This window comes from Fukomys damarensis, unplaced genomic scaffold (assembly GCF_012274545.1).
Source record: "Fukomys damarensis isolate Sample0158 unplaced genomic scaffold, DMR_v1.0_HiC HiC_scaffold_31, whole genome shotgun sequence".
Classification (NCBI taxonomy): Eukaryota; Metazoa; Chordata; class Mammalia; order Rodentia; family Bathyergidae; genus Fukomys; species Fukomys damarensis.
The window spans coordinates 24777542-24791974 of NW_022900943.1; the positions used below are offsets into that span (position 1 = coordinate 24777542).

The following is a 14433-nucleotide window of genomic DNA, read 5'->3' on the forward strand; positions in this document are numbered from 1 at the left end:
CAAAGAAACAGATCTGAGGATCAGTGGAACAGACTGGAAGATACAAAAACAACTCCAGGTGTACTCAGCTACCTCATCTTTGACAGAGGAGCTGACCATCCTCACTGGGCGCAAGATAGCCTCTTTAATAAATGGTTTTGGAAAACCTGAATTTCAACCTGCCAAAGATTAAAACTAAACCCTTATCTTTCACCATGCACTAAGCTAAAAATCCAAGCTGATTAAAGATCTAAATATTTGGTTTTTTTTTTCTCATCTTTGACAGAGGAGCTGACCATCCTCACTGGAGGCAAGATAGCCTCTTTAATAAATGGTTTTGGAAAACCTGAATTTCAACCTGCCAAAGATTAAAACTAAACCCTTATCTTTCACCATGCACTAAGCTAAAAATCCAAGCTGATTAAAGATCTAAATATTTGATGTTTTTTTTTGGTTTTTTCTTTTTAAAATTAGTTTTATTGGTATATTTTAGATATATACAATGATAACATTCATCATAGTGAATTTGTGCATGATATATCTTAATTCTTTTTCCCATTCACCTCCCCTCCCTTAAACCCATCTTCCCTTCCTTATTTGCAAATGCTTTGTTTCCACTTTTTTCCTTCTAGTCTCCTTTTATTTTCCTTTCCTTCCTTAGTCCCTCTCCCCTCCCTAGTTCCCTTTCCCATTTGAACATTTTCTTCGTATTTCACAATATCTTTTATACATTCTAGCCTTTATTTACCCTTTTAGTTTCTCACATCAGAGAAACAGTTCAATACTGAAACATTTGTCCAATTTATTTCATGTAAGACTATGGTCCCAAGGTGCATTCATTTGCCTAGAGATGTCTCAAGTTCATCCTTCTTTATGGCAGAGTAGTACTTCATTGTATTAAAAAAAACACATCATCTTTGTGCATTCATCAGATGATAGTCTTTTGGGGTGTTTGCAAGATTTAGCTGTTATAGATTGCTGCTATATAAGCATAGATGAGTATATATTACTGGTAGTATAGTCCTTTTTATTCTTTCAGGAAGATACCAACAAGGGGGATAGCTGGGTCAAATGAAACTTCTAGTTTTAATGTTTTTAGAAATCTCCATACTAATTTCCACAATGGTTGCACCAGTCTGCATTCCCACCAAGAGTGGAGAAGGGTTCCTTTTTCCTAGTAGCCCTGCCAGCATTTGTTATTGGTTGATTTATTTATAATAGCCATTCTTTCTGGAGTAAAATGGAATCTAAGTTGCTTTAATTTGTATCTCTAGAATGACCAGTGTTGTTGAACATTTTTTCATATATTTATTTGCCATTTGCATTTCATCTGACAAGTATCTATTCATTTCAGTTTCCTATTTTTAGATTGGGTCTTTAAATTTGAGGGGGGAATCTGATTTTTTTATCTCAATATATTCTAGATATTAGTACTTTCTCTGAGGAACAGCTGGCAAAAATTTTTTTCCACTCTGTAGGTTGTCTCTTTACTCTATTGGTGGTTTCTTTTGCTGTGCAAAAGCTTTTTAATCAAATGAGATCCCAGTTATTGATTCTTTGTGATATTTCCTGTGCAATCAGGGTTTTGTTTTTAAAATTTTTGCCTATGTCTATGTCTATGTCTTCAAGAGTTCTACCTATTCTCTCTTTCATAACAGTTACGGTTTCTGTTTATTTAGAGACTGGATAAAGAAGATGTGTGTTTTTTTTTTCCTATAAAATGGAATACTACTCAGCCATAAAGAATGAGTAACTAGAAATATTTATAGCTAAATTAGGTTATATTCTTAAGTGAAATAAATAGGACACACTTGAGTACCGAATAATTTCTCTGGTGTAAAAAACTATAAGTGTAAATAAGGTTCAAATGGTATCACTGGGAGTGTGAAAATGTCTAAAGGGGAAGTGAGCAGGGGAAGGGAAATGAAATAGGGAAAAGAAAAAATGGAAATCTTTGTAAATAGGGAAGGGTGAGGGGGGATGAAGGGATGGCAGGGGGTTTGGGGAAAAAGTAAGCACCATGATACATCATGTAAAGGTACAAGATCCCAATGATAAATGTAACTGTATCGTTTGCTTTTAATGTACCTATAAAAGTAATGAGAAAAAATTTAGATCTTTGATTCTTTTTAATTTTAGTTTAGTTATGGTGATACGGGTCTAGTTTTAATCTTCAGCATGTAGAAAAACAGTTTTTCCAGACCCATTTATTAAATTGACTTGTCTTTCTGGGAGTGAAGGTGTTTGGCCACTTTGTCAAAAGTAAGGTGGCTGAGTGTGTTTGGAGTTGTTTCTGCATCTTCTATTCTGTTCCACTGATACTTGAGGGTTGTTTTGTTGCCAATACCATGCTGTTTTATCACTGTGGTTTTGTAGTATAATTTCAAGTCCGGGATTGTGATGCCCCTGATTTTGTTGTACCGAATTGCTTTTGCTATTCTAGATCTCTTGTTCCAAATGAATTTTAGGATTGTCTTCACTGATTCTTTGAGAGATACTTTTCATATTTTGATCAGGATTATATTAAGTATGTATAATAATTTTTGGAAATATGGCCATTTTCACTATATTGGCTCATCTTAACCAAAAACAAGGGATATCTTCATTTTCTGATAATCTTTTTCCAAGTAATGTAGTTTTTAATATCAAGGTCTTTAACTTTCTTTGTTGAATCAATTCCTAAGTATTTTATTTTTTTCAGTGCTATTATAAAAGATGTTGTTTCCCTAATTTCTCTCTCAGTGAGTTTAATTATTTATGAACAGGAATGTTATTGATTCTTGAGTGTTGACTTTGTATCCAGCTATGCTACTGATTTGATTATTAAATCTAGAAGTCTTTTGATGGAGTTTTTGGGGTCTTCTATGTACATTATCATGTCATTTGTGATAACTTCTTCCTTTTGTATATATATATTCCTTGTATTTCTTTCTCTTATCTAATTGCTCTAGCTAATTCCAGAACTATATTGAACAGGAGTAATGATAGTGGGTGTTACATATTGTATCTAGATGTTCCTCCTCAAAAAAGCCTCAAGCAGCCATAGGTGGGGGTTTTGGAGGTAGCTGGATCTAGGGTGTGTGATGGGAGGATTAAGGATGCCCCACCTTGGTGTAGTCAGCACTAATCAATAGGCATAGAGCCTGGATAGAATATAAAGGGACAGAATGAAGCTGCAACTGCTTCTACTGACATTGCTTGCTGCTTGCTACCTTCTGCCTGCTTTGACATGAACATGTAGTGTTTCTCCTCGTCAGTGCCTCTCTGCCATGCCACCCTACCTATGAACTGAAATCTGTATAATTGTAAGCTGAAATAAACTTTTTGTCCTTTAGCTTTGGGTGTCAGGAATTTTGTCACAACAGGAACACTAAGACAGTGGGAATCTTTGTCTTGTTCCTGATTTTAAAGTGAAAGCTTTCAGTTTTTGTCCATTTAGTTTGATGTTAGCTGTTGGCTTCTATCAAATTGAAATAAAGACTTCCTGTTCAAATATTTTTTAGTGTTTTTATCATGAATGCATTTGGTCTTTGTCAGGTGCTTCTGCTGCATCTATTGAAATGATCAGGTGGCTTTTGTCCTTTGTTCTGTTAATGTGGTGTATTAAATTTATTGCTTTGCATATGTTGAACAATCCCTGCATTTCTGGAATGAATCCTAGTTGGTCATGGTGTTTAATCTGTGATGATTTGCTGCATTCTGTTTGTATTATCTTATTGTGGATTTTTGCATCTATGCTAGAGAAATTGGCCTGCAATTCTTTTTTCTTTGGGTCTTTCTGTGGTTTTGGTGTCAGGATAATCCTTGCTTCCAGGAATGACTTTGGGAGTATTGTTCCTCTTTCAATTCCTTAAAGAGTTTGAAAAGTGTTCTTGTAGAATTCAGCAGTGAATCCATCAGGACCTAGACTTTTCTTTGTTGATAGTTTTTAATTACTTTTTTCATTGACTGATACTGGATTAGTTCAAATTTTTACATCTTATTAATTCAGCTTTGGTAATTTATGTGTATCTAGAAATCTGTCCATTTCTTCTGTATTTTGCATCTTACTAGAATACAAGTACTCAAAGTAGATTCTAATGATCTGGATTTCTGCAAGATGTGTTGTGATTTTTGCCATTTTCATTCCTAATTGCATGGATTTGAGTCTTTTGATAAGTTTACTAAGGGTTTATTTTTTTATTTAATTTTTCAAAGAACCAACTGTTTGATTCATTGATTCTTTGTATTGCTTTCTTAGTCTCAATTGCATTAATTTCTGCTCTGATCTTTGTAATTTTCTTCCTTGCATGAGCTTTGGGTTTAACATTCTTCCTTATCTGTAACTTTAAGGTTCAACATTAGGTTTTGTATTTGAGCTTGCTCTGTTTTTCTGATGCATAAATTCACTGCTATAAACTTTGCTTATAGGACTGCTTTCATTGCATCCCATAAGTTCCAGTATGTCATGTTAGCATTATTGTTGAATTGTACAAACTACCTAATTTTTTCTTTTATTTCATCTGTGACCCATTGGATGTTAAGGAGAGTGTTATTTAATTTCCATGTATTTATGCCATTTTTGTGCTTTCTTTTGCCATAGATTCTGATTTCCTTGCACTATGATCTTATACTATGTATGGGATAATTTTAATTCCTAAGCATTTATTTAAGCATGTTCTCTGAGCTAGTACATGGCCTGTTTTAGAAAATGTCTCATGTGCAGCTGAGAATATGTATTCTGTTGTTGGTTGGAACACACTGTAAGTATCTACTAGGTCCATTTGTTCAAAGGTTTGGTTTTATTCTGATGTTTCTGTTTGTTTTGTTGTTGTTGTTGTTGTTGTTTGTCTAGTTGATCTATTTGTGACAGTGGGGTATTGAGGTCATGCATTATAATTGTATTAGTGCTTATTTGATTTTTCATATTAATTAATGTTTGCCATTCTGTGGCTGCTGTGAGTCCCAAGTTCAGTTGTCTCCTACCTAGAATGGCATCAGATCAAGCAATTTCTCCAGGGAATGTGGCATTTACTTGGACTGGCTCACTGACCAGCTGTTGTAGAATTCTGCTTCCACCACTCCATTCCACTGGTGGTGTATCCTCCTGTGGGCCTCTGGGGTCTTCCGCTTTCACTGTGGCTCTGTAGATTCCGTCTTTCTTTCTCTTGAGCCAGGTAGAAAGTATAGATTTTCCCTTCCTTTTTCTGAGTTTTGGTCTGTCTCTTCAGTTTTTCTGTAGGCTCCACCTGGGTCTCAAGAATCTACCTCTCTCCTTCTTTTCTTCCCCTAGTTGTTATTTTCCAGTGTCTGGATTCTGAATCTTACAGAAGCTTATTTGTTGCTGTTTACTGCTCTGCCATCTTCCTGGAAGCATAGCTCTTAAAACCACCCATGAGTGTGTAGCTTATAAATTTCCTTCAAGAAACCTACAGTCATCATCACAGTAAAAGAAGCTTAAAGCTGTACTGCCTACCGTGTCATAGCGTCCATTTTTTAAGTGATTTTTTAAAATTTTTGCTTAGTCGTAATTAGTTACAGGGTACATTGAGGTTTTAATATATGTTAATATGACATGATGAAATTTTAAAAAGTAGTCAACATATTCATCACTATCCATCATTTTGTTGTTGAGATTTGAAACTAATTCTTAGTTATTTTAATGTATGCAATATATTACCCTTTACCATGGTCATCCTGCTTGTGCAGTTGATCTCAAAACCCATTCCTGCTATCTTTTCTTTTGCTCCTTTTTCTTTGTTCGGGATTTTCCAATCCCTTTTCTTTCACTGCTTCCTCCTGATTCTTGTATCCACAATTCTTTCTACCTCTGTATTTAATCTCACTATACTCTACATAATGAGATCATGTGGCATTTGTCTTTTTGTGCTTGCTTATTTCTTTCATGTAACACAATGTCTTCCAAATTCATCCATTATCATAAATGATAGAATTTTTTAAATTTAAAGTTTTTAAAGTTCCATAGTAATTCCACTGTGCATATATGCTACATTTCCTTCTTCATCCATCATTGATGGTTGCTTAGGTTGTTTCTGTATCTTGAATATTATGAGTAATTCTGCAGTGAACTTATTGATTATTGACACAATGACTTCAGTTCTTTTGGATAATGATATATACAGAACTGAGATTACTAGATTATATGGTAGTTCTATGTTTAGTTTTTTCAGGAACCTTCTATTTTTCATAATGGAGTACTACATTATATTATCCCCAATGGTGTATGAGAAGAGTCTATTTTCTGTGTATACTCTCCAACACTCGCCTTTTGTCTTTTTTATAAAAGTCATTCTAACTGTTGTGAGAAGATACCTCATTTTGGTGTTAATTTGCATTTCTTTAAACTAATGAAATTGAACAGACTTGTTTTTTTTTTTAATTAACAAAATTAAACTTTAGCTAGACTTTTCCCATCAGATAGGAAAAGGCAACATTACAACCAGCACAACAAATACAAAGAATCTTAAGATTATTATGAACAATTACATGCTAGCAAATTGAATAGCCTAGAAGAAATGGGTAAATTTCTGAACACACAAAACCTAACAAGATGGAATTGTGAAGGAAAGAGAAAATCTCAGCAGACTAATAACAAGATTTGAATCAATAATAAAAAATCTATTGTCATGGAAATGTCCAGAACCTGATGACTTTATTCCACTAAACATTTAAGGAAAGTATTACCAATTCTTTTCAAACTATTCTGAAAATATTGAAAACTTCCAAACTCATTCTACAAAGCCACATTACCCTGATACCAAAACCGAATAAAGACAGCAAAAAAAGAAAACTGCATTCTAATTATCTCCGTTAAAAAAATAGATGCAAAAATTCATAACAAAATACTTGTCAGATGAATTTTAAAGCACAGTAAAAGATCATTTGTTACAATTAAATTTATCACAGAGATACAAGAATGGTTTTCACATAAGCAAATCAATAAACATGATACATTAAATTAGTAGAATGAAGGGCAAATCCATGTAATTATTTCAGTAGATGCACAAGAAGCATTTGACAAAGTTCAACAGCCTTTCATGATAAAAACTCTCAAGAAGTAAGTGTAGAAGGGTTGTATCTCAACATACCAAAGACCAGATATGACAAACCCAACAAACAGGAAAAAGCTAAGACCTTTTCCTCAAAGATTCCTACTTTTGCCTCTTCAGCATAGTACTAGAAGTCCTAGCCAGGGCAGTTAGGCAAACATAATAAAGGACATCCAGAATAGAAAGAAGTTAAATTGTACCTGTTTTGTAGGAATTATCTCATATAATTTTTTTAAAACTTAAAAATTCCACCCCCCCAAAAAAAAACCCAGTTAAAAGTAATAAGCATTCAGCCTAGTTACAGGAGCAACATGCAAAAACAAGTGATGTTTCTAGAATAGTTGAACTACTTGAAAAAAATTATGAAAACAATCCCATTTACAACAGCTACCACAGAAAAGAAACAAGTATAATCAAGGATGTAAAATACCTACACTGAAAACTGTAAAACGTTGATGAAACAAATCAGAAACAAATGAGGAGATATCTACTGTTCATGTATTATGATAATATTGTTAAATGTTCATATTACTAAAATTGTGTATAGATTCAAAGCAATTTCTATCAAAATACCAAAAATTATAAGAACAGAAAAAAAATTTTGTAGAACCACAGAATATCTTGAATAGTCAAAGCAATTTTAAGCCAAAAAAAACATTATGGCATTATGCTACCTGAGTTCAAAATATACTACAAACCTATATTAATACAAGTAATGTGTTATTGGCATAAAGACAGATGCATAGTTCAGTGGAACAAAAGAGAGTACTCAAAAGTAAATTCACACATTTACTGCCAGCAGTTTTTTTTATAAAGGTATCAAAACACAATGAAGAAGAGACAGTAAGATGTAGTTCAATAAATGGACTAGGAGAAACTAGTTATCTACAGGCAAAAGAATGAAAGTAGATCTTTATCTTTCACCCTATACCATAGGCTACCTGATACCCAGCTGATGTTCTTAATCTTGCAGCTTTCCTCTACTTTTGTAATTGGCAGTTAATTTTTAGAGAAAGCCACTCCAAATACGAAGTTCTCAAGGTTCTTTGCCTTTTAGATCTTAGTCCCATTCTTACTAATTTTACAATTTTACTGCTTTTCTAGCCTTTCAGACGTGTTTTACTTTTTATATTTTGTCTAGCTCTTTCTTTTTTTTGAGCAAGAGAGATGACTATCTGGTCATCAATTACCAACCCAGAAATTCACAATATTTTTAATAATCAGATTCAGTGAGCTTTTTTAAAAATTAATATTAAATATTTCTTTAAATTTTTCTGTATGGACAGAACACAAATAATAAAACTTTATTTTCTTTCATTTCATTTTCCTTATTCAACTGGCTGGAATGTTTATATATTGTTGAATAAAAATGATGACTGCAGATATATTTTTGCCTTTATTTTCTGATCTTAAATTTGATGCCTCCAACTTTACATGTTATAAGTTTTACTAAATTTTTTCAGAAAAAAAAGTTGGATAAGAAATTAAAGAACTTCTCGTTTAATCTTTGTTTGCCAAAAGTTTTTATTGCAGCTGGTTATTGAATTTTATAAGTTGTTTTTCCTTTCATAGGAAAATTTGCGTAATATTTTTCTTTTGCTTTAAACCTTCATCTTGGGTCATTTTCTTTTGCTACAGGGTAGTGCCTTCAGTAGAATTTCCTTGAGTCAGTCTCTTTTGGAGATGAACATTAGTAGTCTGTAAGCATTTTATTTTGTGTACTTTTCGTCACTGAAAATTGATGATTTTTTTTGCTCGTAAGGAGTTTTGGGTTCTGAGTTTCAGCATATTGATGATATTTTTCCATTGTCTTCATGGTTGACTCTTAATTACTCCAGTTTACGGCATGTAACTTGTTACTGAAATTCAAAACCCTGATACTCTGATTATAGAATGATTTTCTGCTTAATTAACCAGTGTTAAGTATCATTGCTTTATAGAATATGTAACAAACATCAGATTTGTTTATCTTGCCTTGTTCAGCTGTGTAAAGAAATAGAACTTTCAGACTAAAGCAATTTTTGTCCTGCCCTGCCCCCTACCCCCTGCCCTCTTTTCAGTTCTAAGGATTGAACCCAGGGCCTTTGCACCGAGCTGGACACTCATTCTTTTTCCATTTTTTGTTTTGAGACAGGCTCTTGTTAAGTTGCCCAGGCTAGGTGTGAATTTAAGATCCTCCTTCCTCAGTCTTGCAGTGTTTGGATTACAGATATGCACCACCACACCCCGTTTGTGAAACAACTTTAAACACATAGTACCTTTCTGTAGCCTTAGAATGAAGCAAAGAAAATAATACTTTGTTACTGATTAACCCGTAAAGGAAAGTTAGTTAGATTTCATTAAGATGTTAAAGCAGCTAAACAGTTGACCTGTCTTCATGATTACTAACTTAAATTATATCAGTAATGAACATTAAATGGGTCCAGTGAAGTAAATATCCAAGTATTATACAAATATTAATTCAGTTATTTGGCAATCTATAAAGTAGCTAAAAATCAATGATTACTTTACATTTCCAAATATTATACAAATATAAATTCATTTAGTTTCCAGCTTTGTAAAATAGTTGCTATTAATATTTTCATTTTGCAAATATGGAATCTATACTTCATGTTGGTTGGGACCAAACTAATTTTTTTTTTACTGTTTTCTTCTAGGATATGATGACAGCTATAAATTTAGGAAAGAACACCATATATTTAGTTTCTTTCTTTGAAGGCCTGCAACGCATTATTTTATTCACTGAAGATTCAAAGGTGTTTAAAGCAACATATGAAAGTGAGAAAGCAGAGTTAGCAGAGCAAGAAATTGCACTGGCATTACAAAATGTTGGAATTTCTCTTGTCAACAATTACACAAAACAAGAAGTGGCCTACATCGGCATTACAAGGTTAGATGTGTTCAGTTTTGGGCAAATGTAATCAGTTCTTAATCATGAAGAAGTTATCACTGAAAATGATATATTCAGTTTTTCGTTTTTGGCTATTCATCAGTACTAAGGTAATTCTCATTTACAAATACATTTAAGATAAATATATTTTTTTGAGATAAACAGAATGTCATTTTTAAGAGGAACATTAAAAACAATTTGTATTTTCTCAAAAATGTAAATTTTTATTAAAAATATCAGATAACAGTTTTTTAAATACTATTATTCCTGTTGTGTGTTATCTACTATGGCAAATTTATGAATGCAAAGATAACCAATACATAGTCTCCACCTTTCTATTTATTAAGTAAATATAAATTTTGGAAAGAATAAACAAATACTTAAGTAAAATTAATACGTAAATAACAGTGAAGTAATTTCCAAGCGTACATTTTTTTTTTATTTGATAGGATTGATTTTTGTCCACCTCTGGGAATTGAACCCAGAGCTTGCTTGGAAAGTGCTCTTCTACTGAACCACCTCTCCAGCCCTTTGTCAGGTCTTTAGACATTTTAATCTTAGTACAGTTAAATATCTTTTGTTCATAACTTCTTTCCTAGGCTGTTGTACGTTTTTCCTCTCCTCAAACCCCATTGCTTCTCTCAGCTCACTACTTAGTGTTACTGAGAAAAGTGAAGCCATAAAGAGCAAACTTTCACAGATCCACCTCAACCCCCAATATTATAACTTCCTACCTACAAGCATGGATAACTAATTAAAATATTTCTCCAGAGTTGATATAGATACATCTTAGGAGCTCCCCTTTTAACACTTTTCTACTTTGCAGTATATTTCATTCACTCTTACCTATGTATGGAAATTTATTCACCAGTCCTCCTCTTTTTGTCCTAAGTCTACAACTTCTGCCTCTCTACTGATTGTTGCCATCAGTGTTAACTTCTCTCAATTTAAGAAAAACCAAAAAATATATTTCTGAGCCCACTTCTCTTTACGTACTATCAGTTTCTTTCTTTATAGGCAAGGTCCTCAGAAATATCATTTGAAAAGAGTTTAATATATTCAGTATCTCCAGTATACTTTCATCCATTTTTATTTTGCCACTACAGTGTTTAGTTTTCAATGTGTCATAATACTTGGCAAGATTACCAATGACTTCTGCAATGCTAAATCCAGTAGAATTATCAGTTCTCACTTGATAACATTTAATGGAGATCCTCTCTTAATAGACTTCCTTTTATTTGACTTAGAGGATATATCACCATCTTAGTTTTCCTTCCTGTCTCAAAATTCTCAGACTCATTGGTTCCTTTTCAGCCTCTCAGTTTCTCATATTGGGTACTCTGAGGCTCTTAGACCTGCTATTATTGATTTCATTTTTCATTACCATAATTTATTTATATATATATTTTCAGCCAAACCTATTTTCTGAGCTCTAGATCTGGATATCTAACTGCCTTTACAAAATCTGCTCAGGTATCTAGGAGATAACTTTTAAATTTTGCATGAATTAACACTAAACTCCATATTTCCTTCCCCTACCAAACCGTGCTTTGTCATAAGAATTACTTGTGACCAACCCTTTCTAGATTTTCAGGCCAAAGACTTTGGAGTTACCCTATTTCACACCTCACATCTATTTCATCCAGAAGTTCTGTGCTGGAACTCCCTTCAAAATACACATAGTATCTGACTTTTTATTACTTCAGTTGTGACATCCTAGTCAGACCCTTCAGCATTTCTTTAAAAAAGTTGTTCTGCTTATAGCTGTGACTCCTTTTTCTATCTCCACACCCAGATACACAATGTATTCTTAACAAAGTATTGTCAAGTCATATTGCTAATCTTACTTGAAATAAAACGCAGATTCTTTGTAATGACCTACAAAGCTTTATGTTAATTGGCAGCCCATTGACTGACTTCATCTTCTGCTCTTAATATGTTCCTGCCATGGTAGCCTCCTTGCTTATCTTCATGTACTACCGATGTGCTGCTGCTTTATGGTATCTGCTAAAGCTGATTGCTTACCAAAAATGTTCTTATCCCCTTATCTGCTACTTAATTTCCTCATACTCTTTAAGGTGGATAAAATTTCACCTTCTCATTGAGACCTCTGTTGACCACTTCATTTTAATACTGCAGCCCCTGCCATTTCACATATCCCAAGGCTCCTCTGTACTCTGTTATTTTTTCTTCTTTCAAAAGGATTTCCCTCTCTTATACATTAAAATTGACTAAATGTTTACAATTTACTGTCTCACTCCCCAACTAAAAAGAACAACAATGGCAGAAATGTTCACTGCTGTTTCTTTTACTAGAACAGTATCTGAACAGGGACTGAATAAGTATTAGTTGAATAAAGTTACATTTTTAAACTCAATGTGCTGATGAGCTGAAGCTATTGCAGAATTTTATTGGACACTATAATTTATTTAATAAACCATTTAAAATTATGTATTAGCACTTTGATTTTTGCTTTCATATATAAGTTCTGATGTAGTTTGGGAGACAAAGCACAAGAAGAAGGCAAGATGGAAGCCAATGAGTGTAAAGCACACCGAGAAATTGGAAAAAGAATTTAAGGAATATACTGAATCTTCACCTTTAGAAGACAAGATTATTGAGTTGGACACCAGCATTTCGGTAAATTTTTAAAGTACTGATGTGAAGATTTATTTATTATTATTTATTTATTTTTGTACCAGGGATCAAACTCAGGACCTTACACTTGTGAGGTTGACACGGTGCCACTGAGCTAAATCACCAGCCCTTAATTTTTATCTGTTAAAGTTTGAATCACTAGTGAAGGTTAGGGGAAATCAGCCTTCCTTACAAAACAAATTGAACATGGTTAATCTTAACTTACATAATATCCCTTTATATGTGTGGTCATATGTGTTGAGAAATCAAACTTTTAAGTTATTAGATGTTAATTTGTCAGTTAATGAGAAATAAAAAGTTTGTTTTATTAATTTCATTTTTAGTGTTTCATTTCAGTATTTTTTTGTTACTTTTCTTTCTTTCTTTCATCCTCTTCCTCCTGGGAGCAAGGCCAGGATCTTGCCACATACTAGTCAGATGCTCAAAGACCAAACTGTACCCCAGCACTTTATTTTTTGGTGTAGTAAAGTCAAATGAGATGTTTAGCCTGATGTTTTAATTAGTATTATTTTTTAAAAGCTGGTTGGTATAAATTTCTAATTTTAATCATTTATGGAAAAGAGACATTCAGTGCTGTTGCTGTTTTTTTGTTTTTCGTTTTTCAGGTTCGCTTAACACCTAGTGGTAATAGCATGAAAATTCTGCAACCACATGTAATAGCTCTCCGAAGAAATTATCTTCCAGCATTAAAAGTTGAATATAGCACATCTGCTCATCAATCATCATTCAGAATTCAGATTTATAGAATACAGGTATGCTTTTCTAAAAAAATATAGTCAAAACATAAAGAACCAGATACAATCCCAGAATCAGTTTCTTTCTAATACAAAGCCTAAAGAAGAAGGCAAGGTGGAAGACAAGAGTGTTAAATACACTGAAAAGTTGGAGAAAGAATTTAAGGAACACACTGACTATTTACTTTCTACATCAGTTCAGTGGTAGACTAGACTTTTTGAGTCCCTGTACTTCTTCAATGCGGTGGTTCTAGTCGTTGTGTAATTGATATGCTATATACCAACTTGTTTTTTATTTTCTTAGATCCAAAACCAGATTCATGGTGCTATTTTCCCATTCGTGTTTTATCCTATTAGACCTCCAAAATCTGTCACCATGGACTCAGGTTTGTTTTTATATTTAGATTATTACAAAAACTGTTGTCTTAGCCACTTTATCTTACTATAAAAATATGAAAAGAAACTATTCTCATGTTTAGTTTTAATAGGATTAGTAGAAGATTAAGCTGTTTGAAAAAGGGCCAACAAATATTCAAGTAACTTCAACAAATTTTTAAGTGAATACTGAAAAACATTATGAATATATATATGTGTGTGTATATGTATATATATGTATGTGTGTGTATATATATATATATATATGTACACACATTGTTTTTACATTTTAGGAATATTAATTTAAAAAGCAGATTACTGATTTGTAAATCTAATACAAAGACTGTTAGAAACTTTAAATACACCGTGAGGAAGTTCAAATTCAGAGTCTTTTCTAACAAGGGAAACTTTCTTGTATTCTTCAGGTGAGAATGACTTGGCAGCCTTTCTTCTACCCTTTTCTCCTTCACCTTTTTTCTTTCTTGTGTGTCTCTCTTTTCCCCACTTTCTTTTGGCTCCCGACAGCCCTGCTTTATTTCATCCCACTTTGGCTTCCTATTCTAGAGCTCATACTGTGGACTCTGACTGTTTGAGGCACTCTCTATGTAGTTTGCTTGGAAGCTTTTAATCATTATGTAGATGTCAGCCCCTTTACCTGTAGGTCTTCCATAAGCCCCAGAATCTGTTTTCAAACTTTCCCTGATGATTCTAATGCGTACTTCTACTTTAAAATCACTAACTTTTAGAA

The 14433-nt window shown here is 33.1% G+C and overlaps 1 protein-coding gene across 5 annotated transcripts in view; it reads left to right on the forward strand.

Moving 5' to 3' along the window:
- The window catches only part of Vps13a (vacuolar protein sorting 13 homolog A), a 228418-nt gene that overhangs the window by 154320 nt on the left and 59665 nt on the right, over positions 1-14433 (forward strand). For all 5 annotated transcript variants that reach the window (XR_004514896.1, XR_004514897.1, XM_033757746.1 and 2 more), the window contains exons 54-57: positions 9686-9918; positions 12405-12558; positions 13182-13328; positions 13615-13696. Coding sequence is in view for 3 of the 5 variants with exons in the window: in XM_033757746.1 (XP_033613637.1) it covers positions 9686-9918; positions 12405-12558; positions 13182-13328; positions 13615-13696 (616 nt within the window). In the remaining 2 variants the exon portion in view is untranslated. The remainder of the gene's footprint in view (positions 1-9685; positions 9919-12404; positions 12559-13181; positions 13329-13614; positions 13697-14433) is intronic.